Source organism: Panonychus citri, unplaced genomic scaffold, assembly GCF_014898815.1.
Source record: "Panonychus citri isolate SS breed McGregor unplaced genomic scaffold, ASM1489881v1 Contig00141, whole genome shotgun sequence".
Taxonomy (NCBI): Eukaryota; Metazoa; Arthropoda; class Arachnida; order Trombidiformes; family Tetranychidae; genus Panonychus; species Panonychus citri.
Genome location: NW_026515546.1, coordinates 3,057,668 through 3,079,996, shown reverse-complemented (window position 1 = coordinate 3,079,996; position 22,329 = coordinate 3,057,668). Strand labels below are relative to the sequence as shown.

At 30.7% G+C, this 22,329-nt stretch overlaps 1 protein-coding gene across 1 annotated transcript; it reads right to left on the bottom strand.

The window, feature by feature from the left end:
* Positions 1-5: 5 nt before the first annotated feature.
* LOC128395725 (potassium channel subfamily T member 2-like) lies at positions 6-19,526 on the bottom strand. The gene is made up of 21 exons (XM_053356197.1): positions 19,152-19,526; positions 13,772-13,970; positions 13,377-13,456; positions 11,979-12,078; positions 10,404-10,496; positions 9,902-9,950; positions 9,173-9,307; positions 7,202-7,285; positions 7,026-7,120; positions 6,163-6,511; positions 5,948-6,084; positions 3,834-3,897; positions 3,589-3,697; positions 3,412-3,520; positions 2,930-3,079; positions 2,089-2,859; positions 1,907-2,012; positions 1,580-1,824; positions 954-1,518; positions 716-853; positions 6-642 (listed from the first exon to the last, which is right to left on the bottom strand). Exons 2-20 carry the CDS (start codon positions 13,966-13,968, stop codon positions 797-799), a joined length of 3,495 nt encoding a protein of 1,164 aa, XP_053212172.1. The 5' UTR covers positions 13,969-13,970; positions 19,152-19,526; the 3' UTR covers positions 6-642; positions 716-796.
* Positions 19,527-22,329: the final 2,803 nt, after the last annotated feature.

Genomic DNA, 22,329 nt, shown 5'->3' with positions numbered 1-22,329 from the left:
GAATATAATTTTTTCCCCTGACAGGGTTTCTTTAATTTCACTCGATAATCAGGATTAACAATATTTATATATAAGTTTCTCGTGTAAAAATTGAAAAGGTTAACAAACCAGTTGAGCAAATGATTTGAACGAAAGAAAAAAAAATGAAAACAAATCGGACAATTAAAAGAAATAAGTTTTTTGTAGTTGGAACAATTAACCATTTAGGAAAAGGGATATAAAGAAGGTTGTTATTGTCATCTGATTAATTTTGATCTTTTAGATTAACGTATAGATTTGGTGATAATGATGATGAATATTGAGATGGAGATGATAAGGAAGAGGAAGATATTGGCATTGAATTTGTCGCGGTTACGATTCCTCCACCACTTTTGATCACTGAATATCCTCCATCTCCGGGGTTTGGTGTGGTCAAGGGCGGTGAAGATACTGAACTGGTCAAAACTTTGTGTTCTTTGACCTTTCGTCGTTTCAATGATGCTTTTGATGCTCTTATTGAATTTCCTCGGGTAAGAAAAGTTTTCTTGCTCTTGATTGGACTCGGTCTAATTAGATAAACCATATCACCCTCTTCAAGTTTAAGGTCACAACTGGGATTAATTATTACGAATGAAATTGAACTTCGTTTCTCAGAAACATCATCTAAATAAAGAATGAAAAACTCAAACAATTAGAACTTTAATTGAATCTTATGGAGAGAGAGAGTTTGACTGACCATAATCTTCAATTGGACAGTTTAAATCTTGCATTCGATTCTTGACCAGATTACCGATCTCTTGTCTCTCAATTTCAGCACTTAATTGTTGGTATCGGACTCGTTCATTAAGAACGGGAAAACGAAGTCCAAATTGATCTGTAAACCGAAAAAATTAACAGAAAAAAAGTTCTTAGTTCTTTATTTTTCTTCTCCTTTCAATCGATTCCTCGACATCATTTTCTAATAAAATACTAACCGTATTAACTTCTGGTGTGTAAGAACCCTGAGTTCGATAAATTCCAATAGGAATTTCACAGGTTGTCGAACAAAGTTTCTGATACAATCGACCATAAGTTCGTATCCATAAATCATCTTTGGTAATTTTCATTGATGAAAGAAAACCAGAACCTGGAGCTTGATCAATCCCAAGAAGTAATCTGATTATCGTAATCATATAATCCTTGACAAACGCCTGGTACAAAAGGGTATCCAACATGGAGGCACTAAAAACAGAACCAGCGGCAAAAGGAAGACGAAACATATAAGAAATATGTGACCCGATTTCCCGTTCATGTTTCTCCATTTTTGAGAGCGAAAGAGCATAAGTATCATGAGCACGAAATTGCATAAATCTCATGTTCGAGGATTGACTTAGCTCGGTAATAATTCTGACACTTGGGAACATTTTAAACATCGTTTGAACAGCGACAATCGTATTACAATCAGCAAGATAATCCTCTTCAGCGGAATTGGTTGTCTCCTTGTTAACCACGACAACAGAATCAGCTAAGTTGATACCAGCCTTAATTAGATCATCCAAACTGAAAAAGAAAATTGGATTCATTCAAAAACCGTTAAACATTCAATCAGATCAATTCTTACTTATCGATTGACCCTTGCATCCAATAGACCATTGGAAACCAAGAAATCGCGTCAATGAAAGCGGGAAGCGGATAAGACTCGAGGAGAAGGACAATTGGTCTCAAAGAGGTGAGGGAATGGAAATGAGCTCTTAAAGGCACAATGAAATTGTAGATTCCATTTGAAGCGAAATCGGCTGAAAGGATTATACAGGGATTAAGCCAATCGTAATCTCGAGCACTTTTATTATCACAATGATCACAAGGCTGAATAAAATATGGAAGAAAAAATCGAGGAGAAAATTAGAAAATTTAACATTCGATTGATAATTTGCTTCGATTCGTTTACCTGAGCAAGTTCAAGGCAACAAGCGGACTTTTTTTCTTTCAACAGGTAACACAGAGTGGGACTAACACCGACATAAGGTGAGACTGGTGGGAAACCTTTGACGATCCTGAAAAGAGAAAATAAACTTTTCATATAATAAAAGTACTTTCGATCGAGTGAAAATGATTCAGATCGATTCATACTCAGTGTGTTCAGATTGATTGGAATAAGGAACTTCAAGAAACTGGTCAATTTCTTTATCATCTAGTTCATCTGAATCTTCAGTTTCATCTTTCAACATAACCGGAACTGGAGCTATACTTGGCCGTCGACCTCGAGCAACACCAAGATCAACAGGAGATGAATCTCTGGGTGTTGATCCATAATCGATAATCGGAATGTCAAGATGAGTTGATTGTTTTCTCATTTTTCGAGAGGTTCGAGTTGCAATCTCAATGATTGTCTGTTTAACACCAGCAGCTGATTTAATCTGTGATTTATCATGAGAGATATTTTCATCTCTAGAATCAATTGTTTCAATGGGCACATTAGATTGTTGCTGTTGATGATGAGAACTTGGTGATAGAGGATTTTGAGAGGGAGACATTGAATGAGGTCGATGGTGTTGATGTTGGAAGGCATGAGTTCGAGGTAATGAGAATCCACCATTAGCATCAGCTGAAACATTGGCAGTGGTTGAAGAGGAAGTTTCATTTGATTTATTCAATTTAAGGATAACATCAAGTTTACCACTTGATTTATCATTTCTCTTTCCACTTCCGCCTCCAATATCAACCCCACCAAGTTTTGTACTCTCAGTAGTGGCCGGAAGGAAAGCGCTATTTTCCTCTTTGGTAATATTCATGTAGAAACAAATATCAGAAGATTTTAATATGTAACTTGGACCAGGATTCAACATGATGGGCCAAGTGCCCTTCATGTCCGTTTGAACACCAAGAAGAGCCACACCATACCTGTTGGGGGATGGAAAAAGATCCGATTACCTGACTGACCAAGGAAAAGACTTGACCATTGGAAACTTACTTTCGATGTGAATGAAATGAGGCATAAGTGAAACTTTTACCTTCATATTCACCAAAGAAACGACTGTCACCCAATCGGATGTGATAAATTTCATTCCCTGAACATTTACCATACAAACGATGCCAATTTTCATCGGAAGTTTGTCCTTCCCTATGAGAATTGAGGAGTATAAATATTCATCAGAATGAATTGTTTCATTTGGAATAACAATTAATAGCAATTAAATAATTTTCCAAAGACAATTAGTGAGAAAACAAATAAACACACTAAGAAAACAATAATTTCAATAGTTTCCTAATGATGTTTCAGCTTCAAACATATTAATACAATTTATCCCATTGAGATTCATGCTGAGTCTTTTTTTCATTATCAAATAAATAATGAATCATGGTTCTTGTAACTGAATCATGAATATATATATTAATAAGTAGATATCATAGAGACAATTAAATTAATGATTTATGATAACAATTATAACTTACTGGCCTCGAGATGTATGAAGCAATAAGGTTACCAAGGTTGATGCCCCAGGGCAAAGACAGTTATTTGCTAGTAAAGCATATTTAAATTCATCTTCACAAACAACATGCTCTGGAAAAGAAGTGAAAAAATAAATAAACAATTTAAGTTAATTGCTGACAATCAATTTCTGAGTTTACCTGCAAATGCAACATGAATCTTATTTTCTGGACGAAATATTTGAACATATTGAGGTACCGTTGGTGCGAAATCCCTGATTGCCCATGAACGTAAGATTGTGTGTTCATCCTGATTATCCCCACAGGTTCATGGTGTTCAGAATAATCATAGATCAAAAGGAAAGAAATTAATTTTTCATATTTAAATTTAAATTCGAAAAATGAACTTTTAGTTTTTTTAAACGATCGAAATCGATTGGCCTTACCGCCGCACTCCTGTCATTGTATTTACGAGCTGCCAGAATGAAACAAGCTTCGGCCACATTCATCCTGGAAAACGAATCAACAAAATTGTCTCAGTAACGATTAACTAAATTGTTGGAATACTTGACAACAATCAACTGATTATATGGGAAATTTAATATTGAACAATAAAAACTGTCAACTCAATGTTATCATTCAATTTTTTTAAACTCATTTATTGAAATGTTGAATTGATAAATGATAATAATAATACTAAACTTTTATTGGATTGAATTTGATAAAAATTTCATGATATTTCAAATGAATATTAATCTGAATTCATTGTATACAACAACACGAAACCTTGAGTAGCTTTTTTTTCATCTTGTTGAAAACCTGTCAGTTAATTGTGATTACATTTGATTGGTGATTTCATGGTTGATATAATTCAGAATGAAACTTTTTATCATGTTATGAGAAACATGAATGAACTTTTAAAATCCCAATTGAGATTGAACATGATAATCATATATCAACTCTGATGGTCAATATGACGATGACCATCAACATCCTAATCAAAATTTCAAAAGTGAAACCATTAAAAATTAAATATCCATTGACTGAACTAATATTTTGTATATTATAAAAATATTTCAATAATATGAAACTTGAATAATAAACTCATCTAATTATTGTTGATAAATCGATAAAATTTCAATTTGAAAGTATTGATTGAATGGTGAGTTTGTCATGACCTTAACCATAAAGAAAAAAAAAATACTGAATCAATTTCATCATGAAATCTCAGGTAAGATAATAATAAATTGTTGAGCTTGATAATAATTTCCAGGGTAATGGCACCTCATGGATCAGCTAATGGCTCCAATTGCCTCCAGGGAGATTAGCTGAAAGTTCAGGTAGGAGAACAAAAAAAAAGTTCAACCCAGAACTTTTTTTCTCCATCATTATCAATACAATCATAATCATCGCCATCACCATGATGAAAATCATCTGGTTTTTATCAAACTGAATTGAAGTTTATCATGTGAAACTTTCATGAATAGAAAGGGGAAAAAAGTTCCAACCTCTTAAAATCTATTCATGAATAATGAACTTTTCCATGATAAATGATTATCCCTCCAGTCAGTGGGTTTATTTGACAATTAACGTGGTAACTTTGGATTATGAGTACAATTCAATCATAATTAATATTGATTGTTCACCATGGACATGAAAATAGGTGAGATATTAACATAAGTAGATGAGAGTGAAAAAAAAAGTTCTAATGAGAGAGAACAAAAAAACAAATTCGATCATGATGATAAATGATTGATGAACAAGAATCAAGATGAATATTACATGCGAAAAAAAAAGTTCTAATCACAATTAACTAAATCGTAATCACTTGAGTTATTTTCATAATAAAAGAGGCAACAATTTAGATCAATTTATGATAATAATAAATTGATTCAATTCTTGAACATTTCATGATAATAATATGAATTATGTTCAATGGCTGGGAAAGGATTGAGACGCTTAATAATATCATCATCTAGTTAATTAAATAATCAGAGAAATGAGCAAATGATAATAAATTGAGTAGCAGTGATATGAGGGTATGTAATTATCACTTTGAATACCCTCAAGGTTTACCATGAGTACCATGAATATGTATTAATATGTCAAGTGAATCTCATCTTATTCAGTTACTCAGTAATTCAGGAAACTAATAGTTACAAGAATCTGAATTTTTTTTCTCATTTCCAAAATTCAATTTTCTTTTTATTTTCACTTGAACAATTTACTTGCAACGATTCAAGTTTCAACTTTGCAGAGTTAATTATCTTGAGGTAAATAATAGTAAGAACTTTTCTGTGAGCCTATTCATTAGTATTCAGAGTTTTCTATTCAGTCCATGAAGAACTAGAAAACCAAAGTTCTAGGATTAGAACTTTTTTATGTTTATTCCTTAACTCATCTGACAATCAAGTTCAATTAACTAATGAGCTGAGATACATGTACATGTAGGTGTTTATCAACCTGATGTTTTATTACATGTCAGAGAGATAATCATAGTTAACACCCTGAAATTGTTCAGTTGAAAAGATAAACAGGGAAAGTTCATTTGAATACTTACCTGGCACGGATAAGGTCAGTATCTTTCAGTGCTGACCCTTGAATATAAATAACCCTTTGAGCCCACATTGGCACTTGTAATATCATCTTCATGGTTGTATCAAGTTCACAAGGTGAAAGTAGGACAACATAAAAATCCTACAGGGAAATATAAAAGGAGAAGTGAAAATCAATAACAATTGATCATCATGAATCAATGGATTACCATGAGTTTACCTGGAGTAAAGGGTGGGCATAAAATTCATTAAGAAAGTCCATTACGGTGTCCGCTCGTAAGGTTGTCGCACAGACGACTACATGTTTCTCCGTTTGTGACCTATGGATGCTGTAATTACGGCCAAGCTTTTGCCGTTCCATCCACGTGTAGGCAAGTTGCTCAAATTGGGTGGGAAGTACAATAAAAGCGACACATATCATGACCACCATGAACAACTGGGAGGGCATATTTTCTGGTCTATAGTCCCCATAACCCACGGTGGCAAAAGTGACCACCACAAAGTAAAGGCTTTCAAATAGGTTAACATTACGTCCACCGGCACGTTGGAAATGTTGAAAACCACAGACACTAAATGGATAATTAATCCAATTAATAATAGTAATCAAATCAATCGAACTCATTTACAATTCAAATTAGCAAAAAAAAAGGAAATGGGGGAAAAGGTGAAAAGTTCATTGTTAGTTAATTGTTACAATCGTTAAAGTGATCAAAATGAACTTGATTGAAGAAAAATAAATTTCCATTCCATTGAGAAAAAGGTTTTCTTTTATATTCCTATTCATCCATTTGCACCTAAATCTAATTACAAATCTGTAAATTGACTTCAATTAGAATCCAAATCAATTACTTTTCCAGTTAACAATTGACATTTACACTTAATTACTTTGCTCTAACAAATGATTAAATTCAATCAGATTCAAGATTCAATTGATACACGAAAAAAGTGTTAAATTTTTTGCTCCTTGGCGTCTGATTATCTTGATTACTTTGACAATTAACTAAATTTGATTAGCATATACAGACAATTTGTATCAATAAGATTGTGATGATTAAATGGGAAAACAATTAACTAATCACTTACCTGGTAAATATAAGGCAAAGTAAAGTAGCTGATAAAATCATCAGCCGATGGGAAAGAGCTGATTGTGACCTTTGCATGACCCGATTAAGATCATTCTGTAGTAATGAAATTAGATCAACAATTAAGAGATCATGTTAATTATTTTGGGTAAATTTTAACCAACAATTAAGACTTACAAACATATTTTCAAGAGTTCGTTTGGCCAGCCAACAATTAAGAAAACCAGGAATGAATATATTTCTCATGGGTGGATAAAAAATCTACATGATAAATATAATGGAAAAGTTCATTGAAATTCAATCCTTTAAGAATATATTTTGATAGTAAATTTAATCAAATAGAAACTTTGATATTATTTTATTATTGGAAAATAATGATTAGGATCATATAATTCACAGTCTCATGGTTATCATGATAATCTCATGGGAGATTGAGGATAAATAGTCATGACTATTAACTGAATCAATTTCCATTGGATGATAACAATCAACGAGGGAAAAAAAATCATGTTACTAATCAATTGGAAATAAATTGAATCAACACTAAAAAGCTTTTAGAAAGCAGAACTTTTTTTTCATTCAAATTAGTTCATGGTGATGGTCAAGCTAATAGTGGACAATGTATATGAATTGTAACTGGAATTGAAAATGATTAACTTGATTGGTTTACCCAAAAGAGAAATACAAAATTTAATTCAATCATTGTGCTCAATTTAACAATTGATTTTGACAACAATTTACAATCAAATTCAATTGTAAACATTGTTATTGATTGAAATTTAATCATCAATATTTATTGTTTGATTTAATTCAGTTACATGATAATAAAGGTCAGACACAATTACCTTGACCAAAAGCTGACCTTTAGTTACCTGATTCTGGGAGTTTTTTGTTTCGTCATCTACTCAAGAGTTGGAACTTTTATTCAGACTATTTTTTCAGGTGAAGGTCAGTTGGTCACTTTCTTCACTTTTTCACTGATCAGGAAATAAGTTCCGATAGAAATTGGAGAAGATGAAAAAAAAGAAGTTCCATTTTTTCGATAAAAGTTCTTATTTAATATTGTGTTCGATTTGAGTCTCTCTCTCTCTCTCTCGACTTTTGTCTCAAGTTAAATTATTAGTGAAATTTTTTCTTCTTCCTCAGTTCTTTCAAAAGTCATGGGAATTTATTCAGATTTCAGCTTGTGATGTTCTGATAATTTCCATATGGAAGAAAACAAAAATTCTGAACTTTTGTTCATCTTTTTCGAGTTCGAACATTTTCCCCCCTTCTTTCTCTCTGTAATTGCTTTGAAACTTGTAATTGTTTTCCATGAGACTAACATGAATTTATTATGCATATTCTTCCATGGTACTTGTTACTTTTCTTTTCCCTGAGATTTATGAATTTCCCCTGAGCTGTAACAATGAACTGAAGCTGAAACAAAAAAAGGAAAAAAGTTCTGATCCCATGTTGATTCGAACGAGATACTCGAGTTTACAATTAATTCGTAGCAATAGAAAAAGAGAGAAAAATAAAATCTTTGTTCCATTTTCACCATGAGTATAATAATCTGCTTATCAATCTAATATTCATTGATATTATCATGAGAAGAGATAAAATTAATAACAGGAATCCTATGAATACTTAAAAGTAACATTATCATGCTGATTCAACAGAACTGAAAGCAAAGTTCTAATCGTGAAAAAAAACTCCAATTTCGATGATACAAAATTGTGAATACGATTAGTTAGTCTAACATGATTAAGGCCATTTTGAAAAGAGATGTTATTATATGAAGAGTGAAAAGAATCAATGATTTGGTCAACCAGAAGATAAGGTCACCAGTCTGATAGCCATTCATCATTCAGTATCATCATGAGAAATCATCGTTATCATGATTGATTCAAAATCCAATTGAATTGACTCATAAATGAATAGAACTCAAGTTAATCAAGTGAAGAAAAAAAAATTGTAACGATAACACAAACAAACGATTGTTTATCTTGTTAGAAAATTTGATTCTGAACTTAGATTCTGAATAGATATTTACATGATTCATGAATTAGCATCTTCAGAATTTCTTATTATGTTTGGAAATCTGAAAAGAAAATAAAAAACAATGTTTGCATATTCGAGGAGAAAATGTTCTAACTCGAAACTTACAGTTGGTATGAATGCTGTGTTGGCCACGATTTCGAGGATGAAGTGGAAATTGAGTAATGTCCGAACGATGTTTCCCTTGTACGTTAAATAGGCCAACAATGAGGCCTCCGAAAAGCAAGTAATCGAAGTGATCGTCTAAATAATTAAAGAGATAAACATGAGACAATCAATATCAACACACGAGGCAGAAAATTGGAAATTGAAAAAAAATCGATTTTAATTTCAGTTCTTTCAATTTCATATTAGTTATCGAACTTTAATTCCAACTAAAAAAGTTCTAAACCTTAACATGTACAGAATTCATTTTCATTTACAAAATGTTGATCACGATTCGTAATTACTAAAGACTCAATGATAATCTAATTCTTTCATCAATACAGATTATTCAACATCGAAAATTACAGAATGGAATCTGAACATTTCGAGTTAATTACTAATCTAATTCAGTTGTGACCTTTTCTACTCCTCCTCATGTTTAATTATCATTAAACTCAAATTGTTGTTGTTACTTTTTTTTATTTCTTCTGATTAACATGATAAACCAAGTGAATAGTTGAAAGTCAAGGATATTTGTTAATGTGAATAAAAAAGTTCTGGTCATTAGATAATCTAATTCAAAGTTGGTAATAAATTGCTGATAAAACAGCAAATAAAATCATGAAGGTCTTGAGATGAGGTACATGGAATGAACAGAATTCATAATCATGAGGATGAGTAATTGAATTTTACCTGAAATATCCAAATAAGAAACGATCTGTCAACCCAAATAATAGCATTCCTATGGAGAGACAAAAGGTAAATAACAATGGACAAAGGTCAAGGTTAGAAAGTTCAATAGTTGGAACTTATTTCAAATCTTTTCTCATCATGAAAAAGAGGTAATGAAAATTCATGGAACCATGAAGATGAATAGAAGGAAATAATTTGCTAATTTCAGAAAATTGTGTTCATCAAAGTTTTTGTTATTGTCTGATAAAAAAAAACGATAGAATGTAAATTTCATCATGAATCTTTCATGTTCATGATGATTTTCCTCTTTACCCTATGAAAGAAAATGAGATTAATCAATATCAACAGAAATGTTTTCACCATGAAAACTACTCAAGAAAACAGATTGAAACTCAGCTTTAGGATTTGTTGATCTCTTTTTCATTGTGAGAGTTAATTTATCATCTTCATGAAAATCACCATGAATCTCGGATCAGTTTAGATGAATGAAAAATCAGCTTACCAATTAACATCATTATAAGTTTTATCCTGAGGATTGGACGGAATCCTTGTCTCAATTAACTGCGTACTATTAGCTCCCACTGGACATTGATAACTGTCATAATTAGAAGACGATAATTATTCAAGTTGAGATAAAAAAATATAATCCCTCATGAATTTTACATGAAATTGAGTAGAATGAAACTTTTTCACCAAACAATCAGAATTTAAGCTTTGATACAAAATAACTAAACCCTTTGAATTGGTTCAATGAATTTTCATCAATCAATTGTCAATTACTCTGTTAATTATCATGATAATCGGTTAATCTGACAATTTCATCGTTGTGAGAATGTTAATCAACTAAATAATTTAGCTTTCGATAACTTTTTTTTTCAGGTAATAGATTAAATTGTTAGCCCAAAATTTTCTCTATTTGGAAGTTTGAAAAAGAAAAATTTTTCTCTTTTTTTTTGTTAGATGAAAAGTTCTGATGATTTAATTACTATCATAGATGTTGAGATAATTATGGTTCTTGGTTCAAGTTTCTTTTCATTTCATCATGGGAACAACTTTTTATGGACAGTGGTCAATGTTGTTGTTGGTGTTTGGATTCAATTTACTGGAAACGAGAATCTTGTAACCTGAACAAGATAATAACCATGGTCAGTTGATAATAAAGACTTAACTGAATCTCAGAATCTGAAAGAAAAGTTGAGACTGAAATTATATACTTTCTAAGGTTTGCAGATTATTCTGAATTGTGTTCCATGTTTATTTCAGAGATTTTCATGTGAAAAGAAACAAATTTTTTTCGCTTCTTCTACTTATAATTCCCTGAGCTTTCAGAACTCTTATATTTCTCTCTCTCTCTCTCTCTCTTGAGGTAAATCCATCACCGCTAATTAACTGACAACGACCGGACAATAAGATTAAAGGTTAGATAAGATTAACTTCTCAGATTAGAACATTATTTTTGGTAACATAATCTATTGAATAGGAAAAAAGAAGCGGAAAAAATTAGTTCTTATTAATATTATTAAAGATCCAAAGATGATGATTGAATCTGAATCCAAATGACTGAAAATCAATTTGAACTTTAATGGTAAAATGATGAAAGAATCAATTTGATTAATGATCTTTCAATGATCTGGACAAATTGATTACCAACTGATCATCATCATGATGGACAATGTGATCATCATTTCGATGAAATTAAAGTAAGATTACATTGGAATCTACAACTAATAATAGGAAATGATTCTTATGGGAATATAAATTCAGGTTGAGATAAATATTGAATCTCATGGTGATCAAGGTAAAGGAAATGAGAAGGCTTGTCAATGGATAAAAGTTCTAATCTCGTCTCGAAAACAATGAACGTGAGTTCTGACAGCTAACGATCAGAACAATTGGAAAAACAAACAGGATTAAAGAAAGTGATTCCACCACAAAAAAAAGAATAATAGTAAACAAAAATTCCGAAATTCGAAATTCGAAGTTCTCTTTCTCTCTCTCTCTCTCTCTCAGAAGATCTATTTCAAATTCTGTAACATGATGAACGGAAATAGAATTGTCAGCGTTTTGATGTACTCACCATGTAGCAAATGAAGGTCCACGATCGGATATAACTCGAAGCACGTACAAAAGGCAGGCGAGCGATTTGAGGGCAAACTTAAAGGTTCGAATTCGTAAACCTTTGAATAGTTTTTCCAGGAACAAGCACGAAATTCAAAGTCAATCATAAATTCCAAGCACAGAAAAAAAAACAAATTCGACGAAAAAAAAACCAAAAAAGATGATTAGATTTTCTTTTAACCTTAATCACATAATCGAAAGCGAAATCTTTTCTGATCAGTACAATTTAACTCAATCCATCCAATTATAAGACGAGTGTTTAATATCTAGAGATGATTAATTTTCTCAGTAATCAATCATTATCACCATGATTGTCATCACAAATTTCCAGGTAAGGATAATAATAATAATAAATATCATTCGTTATCTTATCCTGATAATTTATTATATCGATCGAATTATTTGAATATTGATTTTACATTAGATGGAACCATTTTTTTCCCACCTTACACCTTGAGAGTTTTTAATGATTACATCTTCAGGTGTACCCATGGTGGTAAATTGTTAGAGTGGAGAAGAAGAGGAAAAGGAGGAGAGGAGAAAGATCAAAATTCGACACATGATTCTGTCCTCTTACTGAATACATCATGATTGAGATATTATCAATTCGATTCTATTCTCGATGATATGTATTGTCATGAAGGTGGAAAAGGTAAATATCAAATGTTTATCTTAATCATCTAGGAAAATGCTGATTGATTGTGGAAAAAAAATTTCTACTTGAGAAAATCATTGAAAATGTGTAATCACCTCTTTTCCACCCACAAACCAACCATCAGTTGAACCGCATTATTGTTTGAGTTGAAATGGTAAAAGAATAATGAAAATTTCCAAATATTGAAACTAAACCTATTCAGACACCATGTGAATTCTAAAATTCAGAGGAAAACATGAGATAGTTGAAGCAAGTTTGTTTCGAAAGAGGAGGAAAGAGAAAAAGTTCAGAACAAAGTGAAAAAGGAGAGAAGAAACAAAAAAAAAGTTCTGAGTTTCTATGAGTAGAAAAGCTTCAGTTCTCAAGGTTTCTGGGTAAAAAGAAAAGAAAAACTTATATATGAATTAGGAGAATCAATGGAACTGCAGAGTAGAAAAAGAAAAGAAAAAAGTTCTACCGTAAGATAGAGAGAGAGAGAGAGAGAGAGAGAGAAAAGACATATTCGACTTGGAATTCACTAAAAACATACATGCGAATTGGTGGAAAATGAGGATTGGAAATTTTCGAAAACTTTTACTTTCATATGGATTAAAGTTCATCGAGAGACAAACAGTCATGAAGAAAGATTCATGATAATCATGTAACTGAACTTTTCATTTACTTAACATTTGAAATTCAAATGGTGAAGATAAAGTAACTTACTAGTTCGTTGATTTTTAATGAAATAGATTTGAAGTTTTTCCTTTAAGGTGTTTTCGTTTACATAGAACTCGACTCGAACTCTATTGAGGGAATATAAAGAAAAAAAAGAAAGATAGAAATCAATAGATAATTAGATTAACAATTGTAAATATTAGATTTTCATGTTAGAGTAATTAAGAAATTATCATCATCATTTGTCATCTCAAATCATTTAATTAGTGAAATCATAGTAACAGGAAATGATTATTAATCTCATCTCAGGTAATTAGTTTTGTTAATTGCTACTAATTGATATTTGGGTTAATTGTTTAGCTTTTAATCATTGAGCGTTTTGTAATCTAAAAGGTTCGATTAGTTTAATTGTCTAATTGTTTTCATTTATAATTTATTCTTACGCTTCATCGAAAACACTTCGTCGACTTTGTAACCATATCGAGGCTTCGGCCCCTGTAAGTGCGATACTTGGACGATGAGGTGGGGCCACGATTCTAGGAAGTGGTTTAATTGCTGGTGTTGTTGTGCTGCTGCTATTAACACCACCACCTCCACCAGCGATGGTCATTAAATCATCACAATTAGTGTGATCACTCATTACTAATCCAACACAAGTATAAGTGTATTAGTGTTTAAATTGTTGCAATAATGATAACAGTTAATAAGCATTTATATCCTTTGGATTACAATCACAATTTAACAAAGAAATCAAATCAACAGATTAACACCAAAAATATAATAATTTGATTCAATAGTAGCAATCAATTTAATGGACTTATTTTAATGATGAACTTATTGATCAATATTATCAATGAAAATAGTAAAAAAAAAAGTTTCAAATCATATGAAAAAAAAGTATAATTTTATCAACAACAATTAAGAAGCTCTTCCTGAGCAATTTAACTTTTCATGGCGATGATGATGGTGATCATAAATATGTAATTAAGTTAATGGGGACAATTAAGTCTGAGTACTTTATTTAAGCTACTCGGAAATAATTTTTTGATAAATAAAAATGAAGAACCAGAAAATATAAATTAATGTTACATTTGGATTCGAAGGCAAAAAAACTCAATATACAATTGAATCAACACTGAACAATTTACCATGAAATGAGAGAGAGAGAGACAAAATCAACAAGCATTCTCGGTAGGATTTCATCATGAAAATGATGAACTATCAGTTGACTTGCGTGTTCAATTGATTGTAGACACCTTGAAATACTCAGGATGCTAATGGTAGGGAAAATATAATGAGAAGAAAAAAAGAAGATTATGATAAAACTTAATGGAAACCAATTTATCTCTATCACTTATTCATTCACAATTCAGGGTATTAATTTTTTTACTCCTTCTGTTCATGAAAATAATCATTTCTATTCACTGAACTTATCATGATTTTATCTATCATGAGGCTTCATTCCTGTGAATCCATTTCAATTTTTCTGTTTTCTGTTTTCTATTCATAATCTTTGAAGCAACAACTTTTTAGCAATTAACTGATTTCAGTAAAATCAATAAATTAATTATGATCATTGAGTTAATTAATTTGAATTAAATTACATCGTGATGGTTATCATGGTGATTCTTGTATTCATATTAGTTTTTTTCTGTTTTGTTTTGAGTTGAAATTTTCAATTTGCTCGTTATTTTCATTTAACATTTAGTGAACTGTTCAGATGATTTCATGGTGTTCATGGAGACATCTACAAGCTGAGTATGGAACTGAATTACAAAATCAATAACTCACCCTGGAAATCATCATGTTTTCATCAATCATGCTCATGAAGTTGACTTTTTCTTATGTTTTTCTTTTGAGAAGAAAAAAATTTTCAACTTATCTTCATATTCATGGCTCAAATTTCATGGGGATGATTGAACAATCTGATTGGTGTTAATGATTAAAGTTAATCCTCCAGAGATAAGCCTTTTCTAAATACCATGATAAGATTCAATTCTGATTCCAACATCACTCACTAATCCAGAGATTACATTGTATTTCAATTTTCACCCTTTTCTCAGCTCTAAAAGGTAAGGGAAGGAAAAAAAGTTCTAGAAATTGAAAGTTACAACGATAAACAGAATCGATGAAAAAAAAATGTTTCTTACATTATTCAGAACACAAGATTCCAATCATCATGAAAACAAAAAGTTCATCATCTATTATTATTAGATAAACGATTCAGTTTTCATGAGCAGAATTTATTTCAGGATCTTTTTTCCAATTCTCATCATTTTTAATATCGGTAATTAATCTTAACAAGACATTATATTATCAGGGATTTTCTAACAGATTAAATCTTGAAGACGGAAAACTCAGCTTCGAACCTGAATAATAAAGCTTAATGAACTCGATTAAAATTCATGGTGATGATAAAATTTCATAAATTCCATGAACGAATATTATTTCTTGGATATTTACTTAGAGAAGATAAAAAAAAAGTTCAGACGATTGTCCTAATTGGCCTGGACTCATCTTCCAATTCCTAAGGTTCAATATTGATATTGGGTGGAAAAATGTAAACATTGTTATCTGAATAATTCTGGTTAACCCTGAAATCTTTTCAGGGTGGAAGGAATTTCATGGCGATGGTGAATCTTTCCAAGGAAAAATGTTCATTGATTTGATTAATACGTAAAAATATAAATCCACCAACGAGTGAGGTAAATGATAATCATGTTAATTTCTGTAAATTCATTCAAGTGATGATGAAGATGAAGATGATGAGAGAGGAGGATATTCATCTGTAGGAAGAACATGATGAAAAGGTGGAAAATTTCATCACCATAATATTGGATAATATTCTGGGTGAAGATTTGAAAATTATTCAACTGAATTTAAACACAGAACTTTTAATTTCCAGATCTATTACAATATAATATTTACCTTTGATTTAAATTATTAATTTGAATTAAGTTGTTGGGATTAATTTGATATTCAAAAGATTCACTTGATTAAAAACATCCTTCATCATGTTATCATCATGAGAAAGTAATCAATTGATTCAACTGATTTATATAAATCAATTGAAATACTGAACGTGACTTTTGACAATTTAATTGTTTCAAAGTTTTTTTTTATACCTTTGGGGCTGAAAGTTGCTTGGGTTACAATAGATTCAACAATTTACCTTGATTGTGATCATTAAAAATGTTAATCATTTTGATTGTAATTCAAATGAGTTACTTTCTTTTTATTATCTAGTTGATTAATTAACCTAATCTGTTGTGAGGTAAATGATTGAAACAAATTGAAACATTGATTGTTACCGGTTAACAATCATGATTATGGTAATATAATGATTAAGAAAAGTCTACTTGATGAATCTAATTATTAATCATTTCGACTGATTGTCTTAATTAACTTTTACGATTTCCTATTCTTTTTTATGTTAACAAAAAAGTAGCGACAAAAATTTCTGATGGTTGATAATTTAACCATCATGATCATTTAATCAACTAATCAGAAACCAAAGTTAAATCAGTTAGAAAGTTAAACTAATTAAATCAACAATTAAAGTGAAATTTTCCTTTAATATTTGATTAACTTAATAATAGTCTACCAGCAAATGATTATTATTGGTTAACTTTACTGTGAGTGATAAAAAAAACTTCATCATTTCCGTTTCCGGATTCATCTATTGACACTATGTGATTATCTCATCATATGATTTAATGGTGATAGTAAATCATTTTAAAGATTAAGATACTAGTGTATAAGGTTAATAATTTTGTTTCGAGTTTTTTTCATTTGTTTCCAATCTTTGATCAGAACTTTTCTTGACTCATGAAAAGTTCATCAAATGGATCAACTTTTTTGTCTATTGGTAAAATTCACGTTCAACTTTCGTAGTTTTAATCATAATAAAAAAGATTAGAATTCGATAGCTTCTGATAAACAATCAGTTCTCGTGATTCGAGGATATTAGTAAACTATTGGGTGGGTGAGAGACAAAATCAGGTGATAATTAGAATCACAGAATTGTAATGAAATCCATGATTCATGATTGGATCATCTTTCAAAGTTATCTAACGACGATGAGGAAATTACATTTTCCGGAAGTTGAATGTGAATCTAAATCATTCATCATCCTAAAGAAAAAACCATAATTTCTTGATAACAATTAATTTCCCATAAAAATAGATCAGAATTAGATAGTTATCATTACAATAGATGAAAAAATGGAATAAAATTCAATAAATATCAGATTTCAAAGATTCAGCGATTTCAAAACTGCATCATGATAAATACTACTCTCTCCCTGAACCCTCATGAGAAATACACATTAATGTATGAACTTGAAATGAATCATCATCAATAACTAAACATCAATGTCCAAAGTTTTACTAGCCCTTAGGGTGTAAATGTATCATGAATCAGGGGAGACAAAAGTTCAGTATGAAAAAAAAAGTCTAGAAATCCAAACAGATCCAGAAAAACAATCAATGAATCAACATTAATTAATCAAAACCTTGAAGTAAATTAACTGTAATGATACAATTTGGTAAACTAATCAATTAATAAATCACCCGAATCTAAACTCTATCCCCATGAAAAGTCAATTGGTATAAACAAAAACTCAAGGCTACTGATCTTACAATTGATTATAATCAACTAATCAACTTGTCGATACAATAAACAACAATAAACAACAATCAATTAACTTAATTATCACCACCACCACCACCATCATAATCATCATCATCATTAACCAACATTGAATATTGTTAATGAACAACAACAAAAAAAGTTCATCATGATTACCCTGATCATTTTATTCAATGGTAATTGTCAAATTTACCTCACCAGAAAATCAGATGAATAATAATTCAGATTTGACCAATGGTCAAATCTCATTACATGGATAAGGTAATTAATCAATTTGAACATTGATCATTATTTGAATTAACCTTCAAACAACAGGGAGTCCGATTGAAATTTTTTCATAATCTCTAATTAATGATATCAATCAAATCGGGATTAATATTATCACCATGATGATGATGAAAAAAAAATATCATCAACTTCATGGGGATCATCATGTTGATCAAAATTTCAGAAAAAGTGAAATGAGAGCAAGAAAAAAAAATATCATCTTCTAATACATTATTAATTTGGTAACTTAATCAAGTATCAAGTTGATTATAATCAACTAGCAATCAATTGATCTAATTGAAGTTGATTTAATCATCAAATTGTAATGATGGTTTTAAATGTTCAATTCAATTGATCAATTGAAACTTTCTCTTGGCTAATTGTTGATTTGAAAAGGTTAATTTATTGTATTGATAATGTTGATCATTTTCTGAGATATTATAATAGTTTATCTTGTCAGTAATTATATTCATCACGATTATGATTATACTGATTATCTCGGAGTTTAGGATAATCTCTCAGGATTAATGAATAAAATATCAACCGTTGAATTACAGGTAAAGGTAGAAAACACCTTGAGATGATTAAGTTTTATCATCTCTTTGATTGAGATGATAGTAAATAAGGTGATGAAATAGAATCGAGAAAAAGTTCTGAGCAATTGTTCATTTGGTTTCTTCTGCCTGACAATGTTTTTTCCTTCTTTATCATTACAACAATTACTTTTATCTACACACCAGAAAAGATAATCACTTGAATCATCATGAATCTCCCTGAAGGGAGAAGGAGAAAGAATTTCATCAACTTGAAACAATGATAAAATCTACTGATGAGATGAAAGATGAGGATGAAGAACAAGGAAAAATGGAAAAACTTGTTTCTTGGGATTTCGCTTCTCGAACTCACCTTGGAATGTAAAGTCCTAAATTATCTGGACTTTCGATCGCTGGTAGTCCACTTGATCCTTGGTATCGACGATTCTCCGTCAATGGAGGGACAAAACTCGTCGGTCTCAAATTTGGTTTAACACTTTCGTCCATGGTTAATAAAAGATTAGGCCACTTGAACGAGATCAGAACTATTTGAGAAAAAATCGAAACTTTTTTCTCTTCCTAGTTTCGACTATTAAGGTCAAACAGTTCGATTAGTTCACTTCCGTTTATCAAAGTTAAAAGCTTATTGAATTTGAAACAATTCTTTAGTATTTTATAAAACTGAATCTTCTGTTAAAACTGATCAAGTTAATGAACATTTCTTGAGATGTTTCTTGAAATTCATCATCAACTGATTTGATATATGAAGAAATCACCATCGTATCCCCATGAAGTTACCATGACATCAACAGAATTGTATAAACATATGAACTATTGAACCTTCGTATAAGAGGTCACCATCTATTGGAAATTTTCAGAATCTTTTACCAAAAACAAACAGAAAAGTTCACGATTAAGAGCAAAACTGAATGAAAACATTTCGATTTTGAACATTTCAAACTTACGAATAGTAAATTTTTCTCACTCACCTCTAATCGGACAATTAAGCTCAAAGGGAATAATCAACTTAAATCATTACTATTATCAATTTATTGTTAGAATTCATTTGATTTTAAATTGTTGTTGTTGTTGTTGTTTTGAAGTTGATCCTTAATTTAATTGTTACCAACAAGAGTTGAGCTTTTCATTTTACTTGGACGATTAACACTTGATTGAGTGGTTGAAATGTTAACTGTTGGTGATTCTTTATCATGAAAATCGGAATCAATTGGTGTCAATCTGATAATCCGGATAAAGGGATTGAAAAAACTTCCTGATTCCGAGGATGAGCTGTTTGAATTACTGGCTGGTGATGATGAGAATGGTGATCCAAAGGAGTTTAATAGTTTCACTTTAATCCATGATGGGATAATTGAATCAGATGAATTAATTTGCTTTTCTTCATTTGATCTCAAAGGCCCAACAAATGGTGACGATGGGATAAGCTCTTGACGGAATCGTAGACACTTTGGATTTGGACCATGGGGATGATCTGAAAATGGGAATCCTGATACACCAAACTGTTTACCTTCAAGGTCAGAGGGTAAATAATAACGATCTCGGGAAGAAACAATATCAAAGAGTAAAAAGATTGACATTGAAACCATAAGACTGATCATGAAAATCATGATGAGTTCAAGGGTATTGGCACGATGGTAAACACGGTTCATTATGGTTCGTTCAATGACACGATCAAGGTCACTCTTGCTAATTTTGTCACCTTCATGACTATCCTCTTGAACCATGATGACCAGGAGATTAATTAAAATTAATTTATATAAATCAATACAATTTTCAAATGAAAACAAGGAAAACAAAAAACAATGTTAACGGCTTGAAATCAAATGAAAACTGATCAATTTACAATCTAAACACAACCAATGTGACAACAATTGAAAGGATTAAAAAAATTGTCAACAATTAAGTTAAAGACAAACAAAAAATGACCAGGATTCTAAACACAATCAAGTTAATTGTTGTAGCAAAAAAAAGATATCAACAAAACCTAATTGATTAAGAAATTGTTTCCTTTTTATCAACCAGGAGGCGCGACCTTAATTGTTACAGTAAATCAAATTAATTGTCAAGAGTAAACAATTAAACCTCATAAGAAAAGTAAATTAAATTGTTGATCAATTGATAAATTTTAATTTTCTTCAAAAAAAAAGACAAACAAAAGGTTGTCGATAAAGTTCAGAATCGAGTAATCTAAAAATAACCAATTCTCCAAGTTAATGTAATATTATATTTCTAATCAGAACTTTATTTGGAGCGAAAAAAAGTCCGAACTTATCAGATTTAATTGAACTAAATTAAGAAGAAAACTTTTTGATTGAACAGAAATTCAGAGATTCAATGGTTAAGTTGATACTTTAACCAAGACCTCAAGAGATTCAATCGGTTTCATTGGAAATTCACTGAACAGATTCATCAGCATGGTAACGATAACCTTCATGATGCTCATTATGTATATGAAAAAAAAAGCCCAAACTGTTAGTGGTTGATTAATGATTAATCATATTGGATTGTTAATGAATGAAGTGTTCAGATTGAACAAGGAATCCAACTTATTGAGTGGTATTATCTTTGATGATATTGATTCAGTGATTCTAATAATTAATTCATTTGATCTTCAAAGGTAGATGGTTAATAAGAGGATGGACATCATGAAGATAAAGTTACTAACTAACTGACCAAATTAAACTTGATGATGATGATAATCATTGTAATATGTTAACCCATTCAACTTATTAGACTTTAATCACTTCCCTTTCAGATTATCATGATAATGATTCTGGTGATGATGAGCATGTTAATGTTTGTTACATGACTTTTTATTTTCTATGCAACTATTACAACCACCACCACCATTGAATTAACCTAACCCACCCTTCACCTTGGTGAGTTATCACCTTGTATCCCAAAGAGTGGTAAGAACTTGTTATTATCATGAAAATCAACAAGCAATGAACCTCAAGAATCCAATGTTACCTTTACATCAATTATGAATCGACTTCATTATCAAAAATTGTATCACCTTTTGATACTTATTTTATCATGAAAATCACCATGAAAATATAAGTTAACAGGTTAAGCTTAAGTGTTAATAGAGAGTAAGATCTTAACCTTGATCTCCTTTTGAAAATTCAATGAACTTCAAAATCAATTCACAGAAATCATCATGAATATTATCAACTATTATTACCACGATTCTATTAGTTTAACTTTGGTGTCTTCTTGGTGTGGGTTGAAACATTTACCTCTCTTCCTCTTTCCCGGTGGGTTATTTGAAACCACCATTAGACAATGATCATGATTTCATGGAGTTAAAGGTAAACAATTGAATTCCCAATGTTCAATATTCAGTAAAGTTCATGATGTTATTTTTGTTATTATTTCTCATCCTTTTCAAATGGGAAAATTATGTTTCTCAGGAAAAAATCATCAACCAGAGTCTTAAACAATGTAAATATGATGATTATCATGATGTTTATGAGTTTATCATGATTGGTAATTGAGATCATCATGGAAAAGGATAACTTGAAATTGAA